General features: G+C 51.0%; 2 protein-coding genes across 2 annotated transcripts in view; one reads left to right on the plus strand and one right to left on the minus strand.

Moving 5' to 3' along the window:
* The window catches only part of PEX1 (peroxisomal biogenesis factor 1), a 45,372-nt gene extending 26,127 nt beyond the window's left edge, over positions 1-19,245 (minus strand). Inside the window, exons 1-10 of the mRNA XM_062179285.1 lie at positions 19,101-19,245; positions 18,617-18,760; positions 14,151-14,234; positions 13,290-13,404; positions 12,433-13,193; positions 8,088-8,207; positions 6,079-6,202; positions 5,425-5,534; positions 3,473-3,555; positions 2,220-2,352 (exon numbers count right to left, since the gene is read on the minus strand). Of these exons, the coding sequence (XP_062035269.1) occupies positions 2,220-2,352; positions 3,473-3,555; positions 5,425-5,534; positions 6,079-6,202; positions 8,088-8,207; positions 12,433-13,193; positions 13,290-13,404; positions 14,151-14,234; positions 18,617-18,760; positions 19,101-19,229 (1,803 nt within the window). The 5' untranslated portion in view covers positions 19,230-19,245. The remainder of the gene's footprint in view (positions 1-2,219; positions 2,353-3,472; positions 3,556-5,424; positions 5,535-6,078; positions 6,203-8,087; positions 8,208-12,432; positions 13,194-13,289; positions 13,405-14,150; positions 14,235-18,616; positions 18,761-19,100) is intronic.
* A 333-nt stretch (positions 19,246-19,578) lies between these two features.
* Positions 19,579-24,628, plus strand: LOC133749755 (RNA-binding protein 48-like). Its single transcript, XM_062179084.1, has 5 exons — positions 19,579-19,697; positions 20,113-20,303; positions 20,853-20,998; positions 21,474-21,979; positions 23,323-24,628. Exons 1-5 carry the CDS (start codon positions 19,587-19,589, stop codon positions 23,407-23,409), a joined length of 1,041 nt encoding a protein of 346 aa, XP_062035068.1. The 5' UTR covers positions 19,579-19,586; the 3' UTR covers positions 23,410-24,628.
* Positions 24,629-24,936: the final 308 nt, after the last annotated feature.

Genomic DNA, 24,936 nt, shown 5'->3' on the forward strand with positions numbered 1-24,936 from the left:
CCTCTCACTGTCTGTAAATCTACCTCTCAAATAAATAAAATCTTTAAAAAAACACAATTATGCCACGATTATGCATCCTAAAATCTGACATTAATAATTCAGTCATTCCTGTATTTTAAATAAAACTAAGAAAGCAACTAGGCTAGTGATACGGGAAAAAAGTTAAACTAGAATTAAAAGTGAAACAAAATGAAAAAGCCTTATATATTTTATTTTAAAAAGCACAAAGACCACACTGTGACTTGGAAACAGCACTGCACTAGTGGAGGAGACTGTAAGCCCCTTCTAAAGGGCAGGGAACCTGCAGCAAGACTGACAAAGATCAAAAAGACAACACAAATCACCAGTACAGAGAACAGGATATCACACCAGGTTCCACAGGCATTAGAGGCATACAAAGAGAACCCCATGAACAGCTGAAAGCTCATAGGTTCACTAAGAAATGTACCAATTACTTGAAAACTACCAATGACATCAGCCAAGGTGAAGAGCTTGCCTGAACAGTCCTACAATCAATAAGAAAGTTGAATTTGTAATTAAAAAGCTGATGAAACATCTCCAGGTCAGGATGGTTTCACTGGAGATTTTACCAAACACTTAAAGAAGCATGAGTATCTATTTTATCTTATTAAAAAAAGCACCAGAGGGAACACTTTCCAGCTCATTTGCTGACTGACGCCAATACTACACTGATAGCAAAGCCACACAAGCACCATACATGATCAGAAAATCATAATCTCTCATAAACTGAGATGCAAACAACCTTAACACACTATTAGCAAAAGAACTTAACAATGTATAAAGAATGATACACCACAATCAAGGGGATTTATTACACCTATGCAAGGATGGTTCAAAATCCAAAAAGCAAGCAACCCTACCAGTAGGCTAAAAATGAAAAAAACCATGTAATTCTACAATTGGCACACAAAAGGGCAGGACAGTTATACATCATCACTTCCCAAACCTAGTGGCAGGCACACAAAAATGTTAGGGAATGAATGAAAACCTTATCTGTCTCATATTAACAATCTTTTTTTTTTAAAGAAAAAAAAAATCTATCTGAAAGAGTTACACAAAGAGAGAGGAGGGGCCGGTGCTGTGGCACTGCAGGTTAAAGCCCAGGTTAAAGGCCTGGCATCCCATATGGGTGACAATTTGAGTCCCTGCTGTTCCTCTTCTGATCCAGCTCTTCTGCGATGGCTTGGGTAAGCAGAAGATGGCTTAAGTACTTGGGCCCCTGCACCCACGTGGGAGACCCAGAAGAGAATCCTGACTCCTGGCTTCGGATCAGCTCAACTCCAGCAGTCACCACTTGGGAAATGAACCAGCAGATGGAAGACTTCTCTCTGTCTCTTTCTTTGTAACTCTGTCTTTCAAATAAATAAAATACTTAAAAAGGGAAGGAAGGAAAGGAGGGAGGGAGGTAGAGGAGAGACAGAAAGAGATCTTCCATCCACTGGTTCACTCCCTAAACGGCTGCAACAGCTGAGGCTGGGCCAGGCCAAAACCAGGAGCCAGGAGCTTTTTACTGGTCTCCCAGGTGGGCGCAGGGGCCCAAGTATGTGGGCCATCTTCCACAGCTTTTCCAGGTGCATTAGCAGGGAGCTGGATCAGAAGAGGAGCAGCCAGGACTAGAATCCAGCACCCATCTGGGATACTGGCACTGCAGATGTTAGAAACCCTCTCTTGCTTGCCATTAATGAGCCAGTTTGAAGGAATGTTACAAACCCCCTCCCACTTGCTGCAGAGAGAGCTACAGACTCCCTCCAGCTTGCCGGGTCTGAACAGGCCAATGCTGACTTTAGAAAACCTTTCCCCAGCTGCCATAAAAGCTTAATTGCATGTCTACGATAAAATGGTTGTGTGCCTTCTAAAATGGCTTTGAAGTTGTGATTTACTGGTTCTTGTATCATAAAACCGGCTTACCTTGCGGCTGTGGTTTGCTGTAACAGTGTGTCCCCCAGCCCACCCAAACTGCCTTGCTCATTTAGGGTAGACAAGTAGAGAACGACAAAGGATTGGGCTTGACTCATGAGACACGAGTCTAGTCAAGCCCCAATGTGTAAACAAACTATGTGCTCTGGGTTCCTTCTTTTTGGAACACAGCAGCTGCTTCCACCTCTGCCACAGCAGAGCCCTATTACCACCCTTTTATGATCAGTGAACGAAGCCCACAGAGCGATCCGGATGAAAATGAGCACATCGGAACCACCTACCTTTCCTCCTGTGAGTAAAAGGGCCCCATTCCTAAGCCCTGCCACCAGGGCCATCAGCGGCCGCGACAGAGGGCGGCCCAGGAGGCTGTGCGTGACGTGCTCCATGGAGGAAATGCCGAAGGAACCCACACCTCTGCAAACACAGAAGGAGCTCCATGACGAGAGACTGACACAGAAAGCCACCAGCTATGCGACAAGCTGCCCTCTGCCTTCCCACTCTAGGTAACGCATTTCAGAATTAAATCGTACAAATCATCCCCAATCGGAGAGCAAGTATGCTGGTTAACGCGGATTCACAGCTTTTAAAGTCAGTTTCGCTACTTTCAAACCTGTGCAGTTCCCAACAGTTCTGCCCTACTCGGACTCAAGGAATCTGTCTCACACACACACTTTCTCCACCTCCAAGTGTGTTTTCACTTGGTAATCAACATGACCATGAACGAGAGCTTTGGGACTGCTTATGGTAACTGCAGGCTTATGTCCCCTTAATCATTACCTCAGAAATCCAGTTTCAATCTGTAGATTACAGGAACATCAACTTAAAGCTACTTCTTGATCCTGACTGCAACTTTATTTATAACAGAAATATACCAATAAATTCTTAGAGTCTAAAGTATAGCGTTTACTTTAAATTGATGAACATTATTAGGTTTAAACATTTTTACTCTCTGGTTTAATCCTTCAAAAAACCAGATGTTATTACAGGAAATCAAAACACTATTATCACATCTAACAACAGCCTCAGAAGAATTCTAACAGGTAATATTTCCTTGAGCTTGTCATACCGTATAAGAAACAGAGATGCAAAGGAGTTTCTGGATATGTTTGTCTTTTAAATTGAGGAAAACAGTCCCAGTTATCACAATAAGATAATGAAGGAATAACTTAATTTGAAATATTTTTAAATAGTCAAATGCTTTTAGACTTAACTTTTAAAACACACTTATTGCTGTAAGGATTATTGTTTTATTCAAGCACAGAGGACCCAGGTGATTTCTAGAAGCTTTCTCCTCACAAACCAGTTCTCAAGGTAAGACTCCTAGAAAGCGTCAAACTTCTAGGTATCTAAGATGACAAGGCAATCGCCAAGCTAGGGATGATGGGAGCAACAATCCTTGCGAGGATGTCTACTAATGCATTATAAACCCATTTGTTGACATTAACATCGACTTTAGTCTTTACACATAAAAACACTGCCACAAATAATGTCCACGCATTTCTCTAAACATGCTTGTTTGGCCAGAACTTCTTACCCCAAAGAGTTCAGCTTTAAAAAGGGAAGAATTAAGTCAATTTCCTCACTGTTTTCTTCTTTTACCATAGGATCTAGAAGGACCTATAGTAGCAAGGAAAAATTAGTTTTACATTTCAAAGTGATGTCTTTGGTCTGTTTTTCTTGGGTTCCCAAAAATTGAACTGTTGATTCTTTCACACACCGAGAACAGATAAACTGTACATGCATTTAAAACACTCTTGACAACAACAATCTCCCCACCCAGGGAACATAAATATATATGGTCAATGAGCAGAGTATCATGTACTTAACACATTTTATAGATACAGTCTTATTTAGAATTTTCATTTCTATCACATCTATTCTTTTCACAATCTGCACACTGGTATTTTCTCTGCATGGTATTCCTTCAATTCTATTTCAAAAATGAAGAAACAGGGTCTAGTTCCAAGCTACCACAATTATAAGGGAGCACACCACATGTCTTCAGTCCTGCTGTGAAAAATATAAATATCCTAACTAAAACATGATACCTTACAAGGATTACTATTACAGAACTTCTGGAAGGAAAAGGATCTGATAATGTTCTGTAGAGTTCTGAATTTAAGAACTGCTGAAATAATATGAGTGATTAGCAAAATTATACATAAAATATGAATTTTCAAGATGAAACTTTTTTTTTTTTTGACAGGCAGAGTGGATAGTGAAAGAGAGAGACAGAGAGAAAGGTCTTCCTTTTTGCCGCTGGTTCACCCTCCAATGGCCACTGTGGCCGGCGCATCTCGCTGATCCGAAGCCAGGAGCCAGGTGCTTCTCCTAATCTCCCATGCGGGTGCAGGGCCCAAGGACTTGGGCCATCCTCCACTGCACTCCTGGGCCATAGCAGAAAGCTGGCCTGGAAGAGGGGCAACCGGGATAGAATCCGGCGCCCCAACTGGGACTAGAACCCGGTGTGCCGTTGCCGCAAGGCGGAGGATTAGCCTGTTAAGCCACGGCGCCGGCTAAGATGAAACTTCTAGAACTACATTTCATTGTTTTAATATTAGAATTTCATTTTATTTATTTTTGATTTGCGGACTTATTTTAAAATTTGAGAGACACAGACACAGAGAGAACACCCTTCTACAAGTTCACTCCTCAAATCCCCACAACAGCTAGACTGGGTCTGGCCAAACCTGGCAACTGGGAACTCAGTCCAGGTCTCCCATGTGAATGGCAGAAACTCAACTACTTGAGCCATTACCGCTGCCTCCCAACATTTGCATTTGCTTGAAGTGGGAGCCAGGTACGGAGCCAAGTACTCTGATGTACACAGGCTCCCAATGAGCACATAACTGCTAGGCTAAAAACCTGCCCATATAGGATAATTTAAAATAATGATCCATTTTCCAATTAACACAATCAACTCTGTTCTTAAAATCTGTGCTGAGACACTGACTTTTAAATTTAGGATAAATCAATAATTTATATAAGTAATTTAAAGAAACTAAAAATGAAAATAATTAATGGGGCTGGTATTGTGCCCCAGTGGGTTTAGGCTGTCACCTGCCACACTGGTCAGTTCATGTCCCAGCTGCTCCACTTCCAATTCAGCTCTCTGCTAATGTGTCTGGGAAAGCAGCAGAAGATGGCCTAAGTGTCTGGGCCCTTGCCACCTATATGGGAGACCCAGGTGGCATTCCAGGCTCCCGGCTTTGTCTTGACCCAGTCCCAGCCATTATTGGTATGTGGGGAGTGAACCAGTGGTTGGGAAGACTCTGTGTCTCTCGCTCTCTCTGTAAATGTGTCTTTCAAATAAATAACTAAATCTTTTTTAAAAAATTAAGGTAAAATATTTAAATCAAGTTATTCCTTATTATTCAGGTTTCTAATATATTTTAGGGTACAAGGTCTTAGAAGGAAATACATCCTCTATTATCAATCACACTTAACAAGTACCTTTTCATTAAATATTCAATAGTATGTAATTACTTGTATCGTGATCTTCTGCAGCAGATTGGGACTCAACAGAAAAACGCTTTTTTCTTTCTCTTTTTCTTTTTCTGAAGAATGAACTATACACAGAGAAAATTCCTTCAAACCTATTAAAAAGAAAATAATAAATGGAGAGTTGAAACCAACAGGATAATTTAAGGTTTTAAATATCAACTTTAAATTAAAAGCAAAAAAAAATTTATAATAAAATAATGCCTTTAATTAATTTATTTATTTGTAAGGTAGAGTGACAGAGTGAAAGGAAGAGAGACAGAGAGAGAGAAAGAAATCTTCCATTTGCTGGTTGACTCCCCAAATGGCCACAATGGCCAGGGCTGGGCTGGGCCAAAGTCAGGAGCCCAGAACTCCACCCAGTTCTTCCGTGTGGGTGACAGGGGTCTGAGTACTTGGGCCATTATATGCTGCTCTCCCAGGAGCATCACCAGGGAGTTGGATCAGAGACGGAGCAGCCAGGACTCCAACCGATGCTCATACAGGATGTCAACACTGCAGGTGGTGGCTTAACCCACTGCACCACAACACCAGTCCCAGACATTCCTTCACAGAAAATGGTTGCGTGTGCTTACTGTATTTCACTGATCACATATGACACAGGTTCAAACAACAAAATATCCCAAGCAATTTACCCACCATCCTTAATTCCCAGCTTGATATGTTCTTCCTCTGACGTCACCAAAGGAAGCGTGGTGGTTGCAGACTGCTGCAGCCAGGAACAGAACCCCGCTTTTACCTCGGCTTCACTCACATCCTTCGGCTGCCAGAGGGAAGGAAAGAACCACAACGCATTACCCTAATGTTGCAACTTGCACACATCTTATCCTCCTAATAAAACAGAATCCTCGGCCAGCAAAACCAGTGAAGGACGCTTGAGGGTAGGTGCACAGTTGGGATCTGGCACTACTGTCAGGACAATGAACACGGTACCCCCCAAAGAAACCCGCTGTACGCAGTGAATGTGAACACGCTTCTTTTCTCTGTGCCCAGGGATAAGCAACCAGGTCAACCCTATTCTGCTGGGCCTCCCTCTGCTACAGCGGTAGAAGGCAAAATCCTTGATTCCTTGCCTAGAGCTAGAGGGTGTGTGTGTGTATGTGTGTGTGAGAGAGAGAGAGAGAAACTTCTCGCTGCTGACAGTGAGCAGTCAACAATCCCTGGCTGGGGCCTCTCTTCCTAAAGGCAGAGAAACCTCACATGGAGAAGGTTTTGCCTTGTGCCTCCCCTTCTGCTTTCTGCAATGCAGACCAGGAGGTCTCTGTAGAGCAAACACCTTGCATCTAACCGGGGCAAAGTCATGGGCTGAGGGCGGCGGAACAGGAAGACTGACGGGGCCTGGATCCCTGATGACACAGTTTAACTACCCATTAGCCCCTGCAACTTCCTTGTTCAAAAGAAAAAGAATGTTTTTCTTTTGTTTAAGCCAGTATTTCTATTTTTGTTCTGTTAAGCTCACTGCATTCCTGACCTCAACAGTGTTAATCATTCAAAGGTATGAAAAATCTCTAAGAAAAACATTGCTAATTTTAAAGCTTTTACATTAAAGTTAACTTTTTAAATCTATTTAAAATTAAAAATTAGGTTAAAAAATGCACATGGAAAAGATGATTAATCTCTGCCTAGGAAAATAAACGTCTACTGTATCACTTCTCAGACTGGTCCCTTTCTCTTTCTAGAGTCAAACTTAGATTTGCTGTTTCAGCTCAGATCAGAGTAAGATCCCTACCAAAAGCTGGCTAAGAAAAGGCACTTTTTCCATTTCTAAAAATTATAGAAATAGTCAATTAATTCTTTGGATATTACTTATCAATGAACAAGATTAAAGATCTAAACAAAGTAATAAAATAAAGAACTATTTAAAATAAGACTTTTGGAATCAAAAAAGCTACTCACAGTTCTTTCAGATTCAGGCATTTTCATATCCCAAGTGACAAAATTATAGCCCAGAGAGGCCAATGAAAAGTCCTAAACTTCCACTAAAACATTCAATTCTGGGAGCCACTGCTGTGGTACAGCAGGTTGAGCTGCTGCCTGTCACACTGGCATCCCCTATCAGGGCGCCAGTTTGAGTCCCAGCTGCTCCACTTATGATCCAGCTCCTCGCTAATGCACCGTGAAAGCAGTAGAGGATGGCTCTTGAAAGTGGTTAAAATGGCCTATCTTGTTACATATATTTTCACACAATAAAAAAAAAGACTTGTCCTTCTAACAAAAAAGAACACACTATTCTTATTACTCACTAAAGAAATTGGAAATTTTGTAACACACAAAAAAATTTTAAGGGGCTAGCATTGTGGCTCAGCAGGTTAAGCTGCTAAATGTGATGCCAGCATCCCACATGAGCTCTGGTTCATGCTGTACCTGCTTCACTTCCAATCTAGCTCTGTGCTAATGGCCTGGGCAAGAGGCAGAAGATGGCCACAGTGCTTGGGCCCCTGCACGCATGTGGGAGACCTGGATGGAGCTCTAGGCTCAAGGTTTCAGACTGGCCCAGCCCTGGCAGTTGCAGCCACCTGGGGAGAGAGAGCCAGCAGATGGAAAACATCTCTTTCCTTCTGTTGCTCCTTCTCTCTGTAACCCTGCCTTTCAAGTAAATAAAGATTTTTAAAAAAGAATTTTGATATAACATATATATTTGAACTCACCAAGTCCTCCTTAGGTTGTAATTTTAGAAATCTTGGAATTTTAGGAATAATTTCCACAGGAGTTATTCTGACTACGGCATGCATTTCTATATTTAGTCTCTTTCTTAGGTCATCTGGAATCTGAAATTTAAACAAAAATATAAAATATGTTCAAAGCTTGATTTTAAAATATCTCACAGCATAAATATCAGCATTAGCTTCAATGAATCCCAGTGAAACTAAAACATGATCACACTGACAGTTTCCTCAGTTTCTTTGTGCTGCTCCAACCAATACCACAGACTGAGCGGCCTCTAAACAACCCAGGTTAACTGCTTGGAGCTCTGGAGGCACTGAGGCCCAGGAGCAAGGCACCAGTACATCTGGTGTCCAGTTAAGGGCCTCTTTGTGGACAGCACCTACCTGCCACATCACTACATGGCATAGAGCATGAATGGGCTCCCCTGGGTTTCTTTAATATGGGGCGTAATCCTATTCATTAGGGCTGCACTGTCATGACCTCATCATCTCCCAAAACCATGACCTGGGAGCTCAGGATTTTGACGTATGAACTAGGAGCAGTGGGGCAAGGCACAAACTCCTGGACCAGTGCAACAGCAGAACCACGTGGATGCAGATGTTCAGCTCCTGTCTCACCCAAACTCTTCAACTTCCCCCTGTGTTGCTTTCCTTTTCTTTCTATAATCCTCAAAATTAAAGCTTTAAATGGATTTAAGGCCGGCACCGCGGCTCAATAGGCTAATCCTCTGCCTGCGGCGCCAGCACACAGGGTTCTAGTCCCAGTCGGGGCGCCGGATTCTGTCCTGGTTGCCCCTCTTCCAGTCCAGCTCTCTGCTGTGGCTCAAGAAGGCAGTGGAGGATGGCCCAAGTGCTTAGGCCCTGCACCCGCATGGGAGACCAGGAGGAAGCACCTGGCTTCTGGCTTCGGATCAGTGCGCTGTGGCTGTAGCAGCCATTTGGGAGGTGGACCAACAGAAAGGGAAGGCCTTTCTCTGCCTCTAACTCTGCCTGCCAAAGAAAAAAAGCAAAAGCAAAGGGTAAAAGTTCCCATGCCCATTGATGAAACTGATCTGAACTTAGATTGTGGTGATAGTTGTGCAACTACTACAAATACACCAGAATCAACTGAATGATACATTTCATTTTAAAATTTTTTTTAATTTTTATTTTTTGACAGGCAGAGTGGACAGTGAGAGAGAGAGACAGAGAGAAAGGTCTTCCTCTGCCATTGGTTCACCCTCCAATGGCTGCTGCGCTGCGGCCGATGCACCGCGCTGATCCGAAGGCAGGAGCCAGGTGCTTCTCCTGGTCTCCCATGGGGTGCAGGGCCCAAGCACTTGGGCCATCCTCCACTGCACTCCCGGGCCACAGCAGAGAGCTGGCCTGGAAGAGGGGCAACCGGGACAGAATCCGGCGCCCCAACCGGGACTAGAACCCAGTGTGCCGGCACCACAAGGCGGAAGATTAGCCTATTGAGCCGCGGCGCCGGCCCAATACATTTCAATTTTATCTCAGTGAGAAGTTTATATTTCTTCTCAGGGCTGGCGATGTGGCAGAGCGAGTTAAGCCACCTCTTGAGGCGCTGGCACCCCATATCAGAATACTGGTTCAAGTACCGGTTGCTCTGCTTGCTGTGCAGCTCCAGGCTAATACGCCAGGGGAAACAGAGGTGGCCCACGCAGGAGACCCTGTGGAGTTCCGGGCTCCTCGCTTCGGCCTAGCCAGAGCTAATGTCTGCAGCCCCCTGGGGAGTGAACCAATGGATGCAAGGTCTCTCTCTCTCAATGTCGCTCTGCCTTTCAAGCAAATCTTTATTTTTCTATTTTTTAGGATTATGTTTACTTATTTGAAAAGCAGAGTGACAGAGGGCAGGGAGATGGAAAGGGAAGAGGTGTAAGGGAGAGGACCTGGGAGAGGGAAAGAGATCTTCCATCCTCTGGTAGGAGGATCTTCACTCTCCAAATGGCCGCTCCAGCCGAGGCTGGGCCAGGCCAAAGCCAGGAACCAGAACTCCATCCAGTTCTCCCATGTGGATTCCAGGGGTCCAAACAATAGGACCATCTTCTACTGCTTTCCCAGGCCAATAATCAGGGAGCTGGTTCGGAAGCAGAGCAGATGGGACTCAACCTGGGGCTTCAACATGGGATGTGAGGGTTGCAAGTGGCAGCTTACCCAGCTGCACCACAACGTCGGCCCAGCAAATCTTTCTAAAAAATGATTCATTTTCTCATCTCCACAGACACTGCTAAGTACTGAAAGACACAGAGGCTTTAATTCTTTACTATTTTTGTTCATTTCTAAAGGGCAGGCACAGACATGTTGATGGTAGACAAAATCCTAAAACAACTGAGGTACACATCCTGACTTAAAGACTAACACATGTGACAGTCAGGCTCCCATTAATAAAAACCATCGCTGGCCGGCGCCGTGGCTCAACAGGCTAATCCTCCGCCTTGCGGCGCTGGCACACTGGGTTCTAGTCCCGGTTGGGGCGCCGGATTCTATCCCGGTTGCCCCTCTTCCAGACCAGCTCTCTGCTATGGCCCAGGAAGGCAGTGGAGGATGGCCCAAGTCCTTGGGCCCTGCACCCGCATGGGAGACCAGGAGAAGCACCTGGCTCCTGGCTTCAGATCAGCGAGATGCGCCGGCCGCAGCGGCCATTGGAGGGTGAACCAGCGGCCAAAATGAAGACCTTTCTTTCTGTCTCTCTCTCACTATCCACTCTGCCTGTCAAAAATTAAAAAAAAAAAAAGATCTCTGATTCTCCCTCCCTCTATAATTCTGCCTTTCAAACAAATAAATAAAACTTAAAAAAATAAATAAATAAATAAAAACCATCGCACCTCACAGGTAACAAGCTCGCTGGTTGCATTCCCAGTGATCACCGATTGCAGGTGGAGCCTGTGCATCCCAGCGGCAGCAGTGATCCCCACTGCCTCTGGCTCTCACCTCCAGGTGGGAAGCACAGGCCCCCTGCTGCTGTCTCAGGCCTCCCAGGCTCCTCCACCAGCGCTGCTTCACCCTGTCCTCACCTGGGTTTCAAGAACTGCAAGGCAGAACCAGCTAAGTCCTAACCACGGGAGTGCGGGGCACTCTGTATCGCAGGATGCAGTGCGATCTCCTGAACTGACAGCGGAAGCCAACAAACAGGGACCTGGGGCTTTAGAAAACGAGGCAGGCGGACCGGCGCTGTGACACAGCTGCTAAAGCCGCCGCCTACAGCGCCGGCATCCCACCTGGGCGCCGGTCAGAGACCCCGCTGCTCCACTTCCCATCCAGTTCTCTACCATGGCCTGGGCCCCTGCACCTGCATGGGACAACCAGAAGCAGCTCCTGGCTCCTGGCTCCGGATCAGCTCAGTTCCAGCCATTGCGGCCATCTGGGGAGTGAACCAGCAGATGGAAGACCTCTCTCTCTCTGACTCTGCCTCTCTGTAGCTCTGCCTTTCAAATTAATTAATTAATTAATTAATTTTTAAAAAGCCTCTGTAGCTCTTTCAAATAAATAAATAAATCTTTTTCTTTAAAAAATGAGATTAGCAAAGATGAAAACTTTGTATGTAACTAGCATAAAGGTCACAGGTAAGACCGCAGGAATAAAAACAAAAATCTACAAAAGAGACACTTTCCTGTCCTATTTTCCTTCCTCTCCCTAAGTCTGCGTAGTGATACAGTGATAACGGGGCAGTCACTTCACAGGGGCTCAACCTTACCTTCAGGTAAATGGGCTGGCAACTCACGCCGTACCAAGTGACACCGGCATCTGGGGCCAGCACGAGGGGGAAGAGCACTACCAGCCCTGTCTACTTCCTCGGCCACGTGTGCCCAAGTCGAACGGCAGACAGCAGCAGGCCAGCAGCTTCCCAGTGCGCGGCCATCCAGGCGCCAGCAGCAAGCCCATCTCCCGCCCTGGCTCTCTTCCTATACGGAGCACTTCGCTTTGCTTTCAGGAACTTGGGAACAAACCTGCCAGCATTAAGATGTGTAGGGCATCCCACCCCGAGAGTGGACCCTGAGCCAGGCTCATGGGTTGGAACCTTGGTTCTACCACTTACCAGCTATGGAACCTCAAGCAAGAATTTCAAAACTTCTAGGCCTATACCTGTCCAAGCTAGAACCTGTCCGAGCCTCTTGGCCCCCAAAGACTACACTGCAAGCAGAACCGTGCCCCTCCCGTGACTTTAGATACTGTATTTATGGTATTAGTTTTCAATTTATACATAAGGTACGATTCTAATTCATAACTGGGAAGTTTACATACATTCTCCCCTCAAATTCTTTTTTTTTTTTTTTTCTTTTTGAGAAATCCACGCATTCTCCCCTCAAATTCTAAAATGCATACCAACCCAGACTTTCCCAAAATGCAGAGCTTCTATGTGTGAGGTGTACTTTGCGGCATTCTTCAACTCCTCGAGCCCGTTCCAGACCACCTTCAGCACGCGAGCCTTCCCGGCTTCCTGACTGTGGTCGGCGCCGATTTGCTTCTGATCTGGTGCCTCCGCCATCTGCTTCTCTTTTTCAGGGGAGAGGACATTTTGCTTGGTTTTCCTTTGCTGCTGCTTTGGAGAAAGGAGCTTAACTAGCTTTCCATAGGTCACAGTGAAGCTGGGCTCCACATCAAAATACTCCTGGTCCCAGGGAAACACGTGCACGGCACAGGGAGCGGCGGACACAGACAGCGCTGCCGTGTGGCTCGCGCTGGGAGGCTGGGAGCTGCACACCCTGAAGATATTGTCCAGCGGGACGACCTTTGACTGCATATTTTTGAATGCACTGATTTCAGTTACACCCCAGGATGTCTCTGGCTTCTTCTCGGATCCAAAAGAGAAAATGCTTCCTATCATGGTCCACAGGCTTGAAGAGGAGTCCACGGAAACTTCTGGGTCTGTGTCAGCAGTCCCGGCACCTTGTGGGTTACCTGCCGGAGGCTGCTTGGTCTGACGTCCTCTTATCGTCCCTTGCTGGTCTCTCTCGAGACTAGGAAACGCGCCGCGTGCTTCGTGTGCTCGTGAAGACACACCCTCTGCGGCTGGACGTGTCTTTGGCTGAATCAAGAGTCTGGTATCAGCCTCGAGCCTTCCGTAAGTGGCTGCTGGCGTCAGGGCGACTGGGCAGGAAACAGAGCTCGTGAGTACCCATGCATTTCTGCCCTGGCTCAGTGCTACCGTGCAGAAGGTGAAGGACAAGGTACAACAGCACCTACCGATCCGGATAAAGATGTGAGTCCGCTGATCCACCCAGATGGGAAACACGGCTGCGGGGAAAACGACTCGGATCTGATCCAGAAGGCGCTGCTCAAGGGACGCAGCGTGCAGTTCCTGGAAGGACAGACAGACATCAGCTCACCTCACACTCCAGGAAGGACCCGTGCACTCTTTCTCTAAAACATAAACCTTATTGTGTACATTTAAGGCAGATACGTTGTTCCATGTTACAAGGCATGATGGCATAGGATACAGAAAAAGGGTCACAGTACTGAGTTACCCAGTTTTTGCTTGTTTCTATGGAAAAAGCAGCCAGACTCTACTCATTTAGCCTGAATCTCAAATCCGATGCAATTCTTTAACCTGTATTCCTCATTTCATTCTCTAATTTCTTTTTTTTTTTTTTTTTTTTTTTGACAGGCAGAGTGGACAGTGAGAGACAGAGACAGAGAGAAAGGTCTTCCTTTTGCCGTTGGTTCACCCTCCAATGGCCGCCGCGGTAGCGCGCTGCGGCCGGCGCACCGCGCTGATCCGATGGCAGGAGCCAGGTGCTTCTCCTGGTCTCCCATGGGGTGCAGGGCCCAAGGGCTTGGGCCATCCTCCACTGCACTCCCTGGCCACAGCAGAGAGCTGGCCTGGAAGAGGGGCAACCGGGATAGGATCGGTGCCCCGACCGGGACTAGAACCCGGTGTGCCGGCGCCGCTAGGCGGAGGATTAGCCTATTGAGCCGCGGCGCCGGCATCATTCTCTAATTTCTAAGAGCTCACTCTTATAACTCAAACCAACTCATAATACACAATGAAACACAGAGAAGAAAAACCCGAGGCACGGGTGTTTCGAGGCATTCCGCCTTCTTTACCAGTATTTCCCAGTCATCTGCGGAGAGCGGCTCCACTTCAACTTGCTCACAGGACACCACATGGGAGCACGGCTTGAGAAACGCCTGGAAAATTAAGCAGTTAAAGCTATTTTTAAAAGACTTAGCTGTATCCTTGCAAAATTAGGGGTTCTCAGGTACATAATCGTGTGTGTGTGTATGTGTTCGGGTATGGAGTACAGACTTTCATGTGTCAATATTTATTATGTATGTATTCTCTTTTTTTATTTTTTTTTAAAGATTTTATTTATTTGACAGGTAGAGTTACAGACAGAGAGAGAGAGAGACAGAAAGAAAGGTCTTCCTTTTTCTGTTGGTTCACCCCCCAAATGGCTGCTATGGCCGGCGCTGCGCCGATTCGAAGCCAGGAGCCAGGTGCTTCCTCCTACTCTCCCATGCAGGTGCAGGGGCCCAAGGACTTGGGCCATCCTCTACTGCTTTCCCAGGACACAGCAGAGAGCCAGACTGGAAGAGGAGCAGCCGGGACCAGAACTGGTGCCCATATGGGATGCTGGTGCCGCAGGTGGAAGATTAACCTAGTGCACCACAACGCCAGCACCTATGCATTTATTCTTAACTATGCCTTGACATACTTAGTGTTCTAGGAAAAATTATTTCACAATCAATTAAAAAATAAAGGAAAAATATACCCTAGCACAGCATCTTTTTCAAAAATAGAGATGATCATCAAAAAAAGAAACATAGGCCGGGGCCAGGGCCAGTGCTGTAGCGTAGCGGGTAAAGCCACTGTCTGCAGTGCCAGCATCCCATATGGGCACAGGTTCAAATCCCAGCTGCTCCACTTCCTATCCAACTCTCTGCTGTGACCTGGGAAGCATTAGAAGATGGCCCAAGCCCTTGGGCCCCTGTGTCCATGTGGGAAACCCAGAAGAAGCTCCTGGCTTCAGATCAGCACAGCTCTGGCCATTGCAGCCAATTGGGAAGTGAATCAGTGACGGAAAGACCTTCCTTTGCATCTCCTTCTCTCTCTGTGTAACTCTGACTTTCAAATCAATCAATCAATCTTTAAAAAAGAAAGAAAGAAAAAGAAATGTGGCTGGCACAGTAGCGTAGTGTGTAAAGCCACCACCTGGGCACTGGTTTGAGTCCCAAGTGCTCCACTTCTGATCCAACTCCCTGCTATGGCCTGGGAAAGCAGTAGAAGATGGCTTAAATCCTTGGGACTCTGCACCCACACTGGAGACTTGGAAGAAGCTCCTGGTTCCTAGCTTCCGATGGGCCCAGCTCCAGCTGTTGAGGCCATTTAGGGAGTGACCCAGTGGATGGAAGACCTCTGTCTCTGCCTCTCTTATTTAGCTGAAAGTCAGAGTTACACAGAGAGAGAAGGAGAGGCAGAGAGATAAGTCTTCCATTGCTGGTTCACAACGGCCGGAGCTGAGCTCATCCAAAGCCAGGAGCCAGGACCTTCTTCCAGGTCTCCCACAGAGGTGCAGGGGCCCAAGGACTTGGGCCATCTCTACTGCTTTCCCAGGCCATAGCAGAGAGCTGGATCAGAAGTGGAGCAGCCGGAACTCAAACCAGTGCCCATATGGGATGCCGGCACTGCAGGTGGCGGCTTTACCCACTATGCCACAGCGCCAGCCCCCAGCTGTTAATTTTAAAACCATGAAGTGAACGACACACTGAAACAGAGATCAGAGACAAATGTTTAAAAGTACCAGATAATCCTTCACAGCAAAAGGAGAGTAAAACACCTGCTCCCCTCCCTGCCCACACTGTAACCCACGTAAGATCACAGGGAAGTGCCAACGTGTCCTGTCTCCGAAAGCTGGAGCCGCATCTCACTCCCTGCCTTCTGCAGTTGCTTCCCAGGTTCAGGGATGAAGGCCAAAGCCGTGCTGCAGCCAGCCGGCCCTTCCCGACTGCCTGGGGCAAGCAGCAGAGTTTCTGCTCGCTCAACACCTCCGTGCGCCCTATCCACAAAGCAGCTCCTGCCCAGCAGGAAGCTGCGGACTCCTTGGGTAGCCAGTCCACTTCCTGTTCCTATCACTGACTGTAGGGGAGACGGCGCCCCAGTGGCAGCAGCACAGAGGATCTCACATCCACGGACAGAGAGCTGCCCGGTGTGTACAGTCTGGTACATGGACAGGCGTCCTTGACACACTCCGTGGGACAGGACAGTGAAGACATTCTGTATGATCTCATTCGTGAAATCCTAACGGCCTAGTGAGGTCCCAACTACAGGAAACATTCACTCTGGTGCTGGGACTGGGGAAAGGGAAAAACCCAGTTTTTACTTTCAAATGTCAAATACGTATAAAGAATGCTTCTTATTTCTACAGTTTAAAAAAGTTTTAAAGGATTAAATTGACAAAAAATAAAAAGTAACAAAACAGACTCAAGTCCTTAAGCTTTGAGGTTTACAATCAAGCACATTAAATTCACAGGCCAAAGGAGAAAAATAGGGGCTGGTGTTGTGCTGTCGTGGGTTACGCCACTGCCTTCAATGCTGGCATCCAATATGAGCATGGGTTCAAGTCCTGACTGTTCCACTTCTAATACCGCTAACCCACTAATGAGTCTGGAAAAGTAGCAGAAGATGCCCCAAATGCTTGGGCCCCTGCCATCTATCTGGGAGACCCAGATGGAATTCCACACACCTGGCTTTCGCCCCGCCCAGCCCCAGCCATTGTAACCACATGGGGGAGTGAACCAGTGGATTGAAGATCTCTCTTTGTCTCTGTATCTCCCTAACTCTGCCTCTCAAATCAATCTTTTAAAAATACGTGAATAACCTTCTATTCCAATATTGATATTTTTAATCAAGACCATAAAAGGTTAGAAAATATAGTTCAATAAGGGCAAAATCCAGCGGCTCCAGAGGAAAAGAATTTCACAAAAACAAAACTAGGAAACCTAAAGAGTGAGTAAAAGAGGCAATTGAGGGGCTGGTGCTGTGGAACAGCAGGTTAAGGCCTTGGTCTGCAGCACCAGCATCCCAAATGGACACCGGTTCAAGTCCCAGCTACTACTCTTCAAATCCAGCTCACTACTATGGCCTGGGAAAGCAGAAGATAGTCCAAGTGTTTGGGCCCCTGCACCCATATGGAAGACCTAAGGAAGCTCCTGCTCCTGGCTTCAGACGGGCCTGGCTCTGGCCGTTGTGGTCACTTGGGGAGAGAATCAGCAGATGGAAGATTTCTCTCTCTCACTCTGCCTCTCTGTAACTCTGCTTTTCTTTTCTTTCTTTTTTTTTTTTTTTTTTTTTTTTTTTTTTGACAGGCAGAGTGGATAGTGAGAGAGAGAGACAGAGAGAAAGGTCTTCCTTTTTGCCGTTGGTTCACCCTCCAATGGCCGCTGTGGCCGGCGCATCTTGCTGATCCAAAGCCAGGAGCCAGGTGCTTCTCCTGGTCTCCCAAGCAGGTGCAGGGCCCAAGCACTTGGGCCATCCTCCACTGCCTTCCTGGGCCATAGCAGAGAGCTGGACTGGAAGAGGGGCAACCAGGACAGAATCCGGTGCCCCGACTGGGACTAGAACCCGGTGTGCCGGCGCCACAAGGCGGAGAATTAGCCTGTTAAGCCACAGCGCCGGCCTACTTTTTAAATAAATAAATAAATCTTGGCCAGAGTGCTGCGGCTCAATAGGCTAATCCTCGCCTGCGGCGCTGGCACATCGGGTTCTAGTCCCAGTTGGGGCGCGGATTCTGTCCTGGTTGCCCCTCTTCCAGGCCAGCTCTCTGCTGTGGCCCAGGAAGGCAGTGGAGGATGGCCCAAGTCCTTGGGCCCTGCACCCGCTTGGGAGACCAGGAGAAGCACCTGGCTCCTGGCTTCAGATCAGCGCGGTGTGCCGGCTGCAGCGGCCATTGGGGGGCAAACCAATGGAAAAAGGAAGACCTTTCTGTCTCTCTCTCATTGTCCACTCTGCCTGTCAAAAAATAAAAATAAAAACAAATTTTTTTAAGGTAATAGAAGGGCTGGCATAGAGGCAAAGCTGCTGCCTTCGGTGCTGGCATCCCACATAGGTGCTGGCTGGAGTCCTCACTGCTCCACTTCAGACCTGCTCATGTGCCTGGGAAAAGCAGTGGAGACGGCTCAAGGGCTCGGGCCTCTCCACTCACGTGGGAAACCCAGATGAAGCTCCCGGCTTCCGCGTGGCCCAGCCCTGGCTGTTGCAGCTCTTAGGGGAGTGAACCAGCGATGGAAGATACCTCTCTCTCTCTCTCTCACTCTCTCTCTCTCTCTGCTTCTGCCTCTCTTAACACTTTCAAAAAAATAAAGAAATATTTAAAAGGGATAGAGACAAAGAAAATAGAATAAAAACTCAAGTAACAAGTATGGTAAGTGATAATTACTCAATAGCGAGAACACCCTGACCGAGGTAACAGCAGGCAGTCAGGTATCATGATCCTCCTTTAAAATAACACTGGGCCCTGCTGTCGCGGCTCTGGCGCCGCTCCCAGAATTCGCCGCCAGCCCCCCGCGCTCACCTGTCCGCCGTCGGAGAGCCCGAGTGTCCGCCCCACTTGCCGGCTGATCTCAGCCACACTCTCGCCTGGGTCGCTGAACCGCCGGCCTTCCACCCAGCTCAGGAACACGGGCTGCCGGCCCCAGGCTACTTCGACGGCCTGGTTCTGTGCACGCGGGGACCGGGGAGGGAAAGGTCTCAGCCCGGCTGCGGCCCACGCGGGATCCTGCACGCGCGACGCGCGGCCGCCAGCGCCTGCAACACCTGCGACCTTCCCCACCCGGGGCTGCGCGGGCGCAACCAGGCCGCTGACCCTCGTCGGGCACCGCCAGCGGCCTCAGCCGTTAACAGCAGCCCGTGCGGACGTCGCTCTGGGTTCCGAGCGGGGAGGCCAGTGACCGGCCCGGGGCTGCTCCGGACGCGGCGGGGCGGGCACAGAACCCCCCGGGCCGCCCCCGGGGCCCCCTCCGGGGCTGCGGGCCCGGCGTCCGCGGCCGGCGCGTTACCTGCAGCAGGTGCAGCTGGGCCACAAGGCGCCGCGGCAGGTGCAGGAAGCAGTCGCGAGCGTTGGTGAAGACCACGGTCACGGCCGCCCCGCCGGCCCCAGACCCCGCCGGGCGACCGTCGCCCCACATCGTCCCGCAGCGCGGCTCGGCCGACTCCCACCGCCGCCCGCGTCTGACCCCTGCCCCGGCAGGCCGAGGGCATCGAGCCCGAGAGCATCGATCGGCCGCGCCGCCGGCGCTCCCGCCCCCTCGCCCAGCGGCGCGTCCGCCGCGCGCCCTGCGGGGGAGGTCGGCTTCTTCTCCGCTCTCCGCCGGACCGCCAGGGGGCGGCACTCGCTCCCAAGTCCTCGCTCGCAGGAAGCGACGGCCGACGCTGTCGATGCTCCAGCCAATCCGGGCACGCCGTGACCCATCCCGCCCTCCTATTGGAGAAACGAGGGGCCGCCGGCGGATGTTGTCTTCGCGGCGAGCCCGGCGCGGAGCGCGATGGCGTCGAGGGACGGGCAGCCCGGCAGCGTCTGGGAGCACCACGTCCCGAAGGCGGTGTGCGACACGCGGGCCAAGTATCGGGAGGGACGCCGGCCCCGCGCCGTCAAGGTGACGTGCCGTCCCCGGGTGGCCGTCGTCGGTGGCCGGGTGTGGGCGTCGGCGCCCCGCTGCTGGCCGGTCCGGCGGCCGCCGGGGGCGCGTGAGGAGCCCTGGGCGGGACCCCGAGAGCGGGGCAGCCGAGGGCGGGCTTCGAAGGCCGGCACGGACGCGGCGCCGTGCGGGGCCGTCCTCCGGGCTGGCCACGGGCGACTCCCGCCACGCCGACCGCGGGGCCCGCAGCCCGGCGGGGAGCCCGCTCTCCGCGGGCCTCGTCTCGGGCGGAGACTCGGGCGGGAGGTCTCACGTCGCGCGGGTGTTGCGCTCCGCGCGAACGGAACATTGGTTCGCAGAGCCCCGTTGAGCGCGCGCACGGGTCCCTAAGCGCGCGTGGGACAGGCACCGAGCGCTGCGCTGGCCTTCCCAGGTGTACACGATCAACCTGGAGTCCCGGTACTTGCTGGTGCAGGGCGTCCCTGCGCTGGGAGCCATGCGGGAGCTCGTGGAGCGCTTTGCTCTGTACGGCGCCATCGAGCAGTACAACGCTTTAGACGAGTACCCGGCGGAGGAGTTCACCGAGGTCTATCTCATTAAGTTCCTGCATCTGCACAGTGCCAGGTACCGTGCGAGCGGGCGGCGCCTCGGTCCCTGCTTCCCTCCTGTCGGCCCGGCGTCGCCCCGGGACCGAGCGCGGGCACCTCGGACAGGCCGGGAACGGGAATAAAGATGGGTTGACTTCTGTGCGGACACACGGATCCCATGCGCGGGGGTCGTCAGCGAGTTCGCAGACGGGAGCAGCTGAGCTGCTGGGCGTGGGCCGCCGCCTCCGTGGCAGAGCCGCATTCCGGTCTCCACTGCTCTGCTCCCGCCAGCATCCTGCCGCTGGGCGCCCTGGGAGGCGGCAGGTGCAGGCGCAGGTGCTGGGTCCCTGCCACCCCACCGACACGGGAGGTCTGGATTCCTGGGAGAGGCGAGAGGAGGCCCCGGGGCCCCACTGGCTCTGCGGGGTCGGCAGTGCGCACAGCAGAGCCCCGGCTTCCCCGTGCGCAGGGTGGATGCGCGCACAGCACAGCCGGGCGTTCCCTGCGGATCCCCGCGATCGGTGCCAGCCGAGCTCTCGTTCTGGGTGCGTCTAGGTTAATCCCTGCGGGACGTGTTTCTGTCCAGGACGGCCAAGAGAAAGATGGACGAGCAGAGCTTCTTCGGCGGATTGCTTCACGTGTGTTACGCTCCGGAATTTGAAACCGTTGAGGAAACCAGGAGGAAGTTAGCAGCGAGGAAGGCGTACGTGGGGAGAAGCACGAGGAGTAAAGGTAGGGAGCGCCCTCCCTCCCCTGCTGGGTGTGGGCGCTGGCAGCGACCTCGGGTGCCCACGCTACCCTCGCACGCAGCTGCAGGGAGGAGGTCTGTGCCGGCCCCAGGCCCGGCCTGCGGCTCCTTTCCTGACCGGGCGCAGCGCCCGTGCCGGCAGCACAGCAGCCTCTGCGTGGCGGCCCGGGCTGACCGAGACCACTAGGTTCTGGGAAGCAGAGGGCACAGAGGGAGCGCAGGCGGCCCTAGGGCGTAGGAGGCACCGCCCATCTCCCAACAGCAAACGCGCAGAAGCCCAGGCACTCGAGGGGTGGGCGAGGGCACAGCCTGACCCGGGCTCCTTTTTAGCCTTTGTAACTCGGACCACGTGGACGCACCCCGCCAAGCATCGCGCATCTGGGGTGGCATCGGTTCCCTGACCGAGGACCGCACTAAGTGAACGCTTGTTTCACTGTCGCTTTGCCTGGGAACCCGAAGGCTGCGTCCCGACGAAGCCGCCGCCGCCCCCCCAGCCCGGAGACGCGGACCCCTGCAGCCCGGACCTGCCTTCGGGCGGCGCTGTGACCTGTGCGGCTGCCCTGGACCCCTCTGCCGGGCGCTCGCGGCCTCTTCCCTGCTCCTGCCAACGGCCTCTGTGCTCCTTCGCCGCGCACCGTGCAGGGGCACCTGGCCAGCCTCTGGGCGGCGGGGCCGGCGTTGGAGCAGGGGACCCCTGGCTCAGGGACTCTGCGCCGAGCCCACGGAGTGCTCCCGGGGCCGCCCCGTCTTCAGCAGCTGTGGACAGGTTCCTGCCTCGAAGCACGCAGCTGCAGGAGCGCCAGAGACGCAGGGAGGACGACCGGAAACGGGGAGCCGACCCCGAGCCTGGCCCGGGCGGCCGTGCTGTGGTCATCGGGCCCTTGCTGCCTCAGGAGCCCGAGGTGGACCTGCACGACGCCTCGCTGAATGCCACGGCCGCCCTCATTCGGAGGAGACTCAGAGAGGTGAGGGCGCTGGAAAGCCTGTGTGGACACAGCGGTTGTAGGGCCAGAGGAGCCATGGGGAGCGTCCTCCGTGGGAACCCCGCTGTTCTAAGTGTCAGGGGTGCGCTGTGGTGTCTACGGCCCTCTGCTGATTAGCTGAGGCGCCTCACATTCATTTGCTGTGGTTGTTCATTCTTGGCTCGAATGTGAACCGGCGTTTTCCATCACTGTACACGTAAAGTCCCTGAGATGGAGCCCAGGCCTCCTGCTTAAGCAACCAGGGAGCTCTGAGCAGAGCCCGGGTGGAGGAGAAAAGCGGTTGCACGTTTGTGTCTGAAGTTCAAAGCTACTGCAGGTTACATCGACTCAGAAGGCTGCTTTGGCCTCTATGTGTGAGAAAGCTGCAGGGGTGAAACTTGTAGATTGGGCCGTGAGGTTTGCACGAACTGTCAGCCTCTTCTAAGCCTAGAATGGGATTGTGCTGCTTAGCTGTCTTCACGTAATCCCTCCCCATTGCCTAGGCACACATGAGAGAAAGGTACTGTTTGGAGTAGCTAGGAAGGAGACCTTTCTGTGGGTGGGGTTGAACTCCTGAACGGAGGGTCACAGGCGGCCTCTTTCCTGAACCCCAGCGGTCCCAGGGTGATGTGACAGAGCTGTGGTTTTCCAGTGTGGCTGAGGGAGGCTGAGGCAGCTGATGCCGTCATAGAACTTTTCTTCCCGGAACTCACTGTCCTCCTAGGGATGCTTCAGAAAAATCAGCCCACGATGCAGCTCACATGCGGAGCCCCCAGTGTTTCCCTGTGAGCTGGCTGCAGACTGAGGCGGCGCACAGACTCACGGCCTCAGCCAGAACTGACTGCATTTTTAAGAAAAAGGGATAAAGTCCAACCCCTAGACACAGAAAAGAAAGCCAACACAGCTTACTACAACTGTAACACCTCTCCATTTCAGATGAGGACTTTAGCTGCTGTGACGGGCGCACTCACTGATTCTGTTGGTGGGGTGGCTCTCCCCTAGGGATCCAAGGATTCTGCCGTTCTCTGCCCCAGATCCACCCACTGTTACCAGCGTCTCAAGGATGTGCAACCAGGATCCCAGTGTCCTAAAACCACAGATGACTTCAGATCAGTGAAGACGTGTTAAAGAGCACACGTTCACTTCTGTCCTCTTAACGTGGTTTTCTCCCGTCAGTAGCAGAAACCTCTGCTGTGTGCTAGGTCTTAGCTGTGCTTTTCTTAGGCCAGTTTTTCTGAAAGCGAGGGCAGGGATGGGACAGTTGGCTGTCTCTGCTACGTCTTCTGGCAGCGTACTCTCTCCGACGTGAAAGCTCACCTCAGTGTTCCTTTCTCTTTTGCACACAGGTGATGTCGCCTGTCCCAGAGCCCTCGGGGGACAGGCAGGGAGATGTGCATGCGGGTCGTCCACCGAAACAAAGGAGAAGAATATAAACTGTCAGCACAGCAGTGCGTCCAGATAGTGTTTGTACTTCATCCTTGATGAGGTTGTGCTGCTATTTCACAACGTGCCTGTTTGTCATTTCTTTCAAGATATGTGTCTGGTGTCATCCATCCTTACTGTCGCAGAAACATTGTAACGCTGCCTCTCCCATCCAGCGTCAAGAAGTCCAGGTGTCTGAGTGCCAGGGCTTCAGACTGAAGACAGGTCTGTGAAGTAAGGAAGTTAATAAACTGTGGGAACAGAGCTGGAACTGGAGACTCTTACATGCTTTAGTTAACATCTAAAGAGGGTTTGCTTCATCTGTGGCTCTAAAAACATCAGTACTTGAAGAAGTTTTATAAAGATATATTTATAAAGATATATTTATAGGTAGACAGAGAAAGACTTCCACCTGCTGGTTGACACCCAAAAAGGCTGCAACAGCCATGGCTGGGCCAGGCTGAAACTAGGAGCCTGGAACTCCATCTGGGTCTCCCACTTGGGTGGCAGGAGCCCAAGTACTCTGGTCCTTCCTGGTGCTTTTGCCAGGCACGCTAGCAGGGTGCTGGGTCAGAAGTAGAATAGTCAGGACTGGAACCCAGTACCCACATGGGATGTGTGCATTGCAGGTACTGGCTTAACCCAGTGCCACACAACCAGCTCCACCTGCTAGCCTCTACCCTCACTTCAGGCCTTTCCACAGGTGGTTTCTATCAGGGGAGCGCGGAATCAGAAATCCACGTACGCTAGGCTGACCGCAGTTCTTTACTGATGGAAATAACTTGAGGGTAGGCGTTTGGTGCAGTGTTAGGGTGCCGCTTAGTTTGTCCTCTTCCATGTCAGGGTGTGTGGGGTCCAACTGCCGCTCTGCTTCCTGGTCTCACTTCCTGCCATTGCGCCCCCAGGAGGCAGCATGAGATGACTTAGGTATTAGGTCCCTGCCTCCCAGCTGGGAAACTGGGATTGACCTTTGCTCCTGGCTTTGGCCTGGTTCTGCCCAGGCTTTTGGAGAGAGAACCTGCAGGTGGAATATCTTTCTGGGTCTACTTCAGAATGTTCGTAGAACATGGGATTAAAAGATCAGTTTATTTTGGCACAGAAAATTTTGAAGTCTATGTAAATAAGGAGTCTTCAGAACTTCATGAGTACACCTTATTAATCAGTTGTGTGTGAGTGTCAAAACAATCGTGAACCAAAGGAAACCTGCCGTGTAACTCCGTTTTGCCACCGCTTTTGAACTCCCCCCCCATGTACCCGGGAACATAACCCAGCCTGTTCCCTACTGGGAGAGCCGGTGGTCATGACAGATGGGGCCGCGTGCAGTGGGAGAGCCAGTGGTCATGACAGATGGGGCCGCATGCTGTGGGAGAGCCGGTGGTCATAACAGATGGAGCCATGTGCTGTGGGCGCGAGCAGTGGCACAGGAGCGCACGGTGCAGCGTCCTGGGGCTGTTACAGCATCCACACAGGCCCAGGGTTAGAGGCAGCAGCCAGCGTCTGGGGGAGAGGCCAGCGTTCCCGCAGGGCCAGGGTGTCCA

The sequence above is a fragment of the Lepus europaeus genome, chromosome 20 (genome assembly GCF_033115175.1).
Source record: "Lepus europaeus isolate LE1 chromosome 20, mLepTim1.pri, whole genome shotgun sequence".
In the NCBI taxonomy this organism is placed as follows: domain Eukaryota; kingdom Metazoa; phylum Chordata; class Mammalia; order Lagomorpha; family Leporidae; genus Lepus; species Lepus europaeus.

Coding starts and splice junctions, on each gene's coding strand:
- LOC133749755 (XM_062179084.1), top strand. CDS start 19,587: ATGGCGTCGAGGGACGGGCAGCCCGGCAGCGTCTGGGAGCACCACGTC. Junction 20,999..21,473: donor GAGAAGCACGAGGAGTAAAG/GTAGGGAGCGCC, acceptor GGGAACCCGAAG/GCTGCGTCCCGACGAAGCCG. Junction 21,980..23,322: donor TTCGGAGGAGACTCAGAGAG/GTGAGGGCGCTG, acceptor TTTTGCACACAG/GTGATGTCGCCTGTCCCAGA.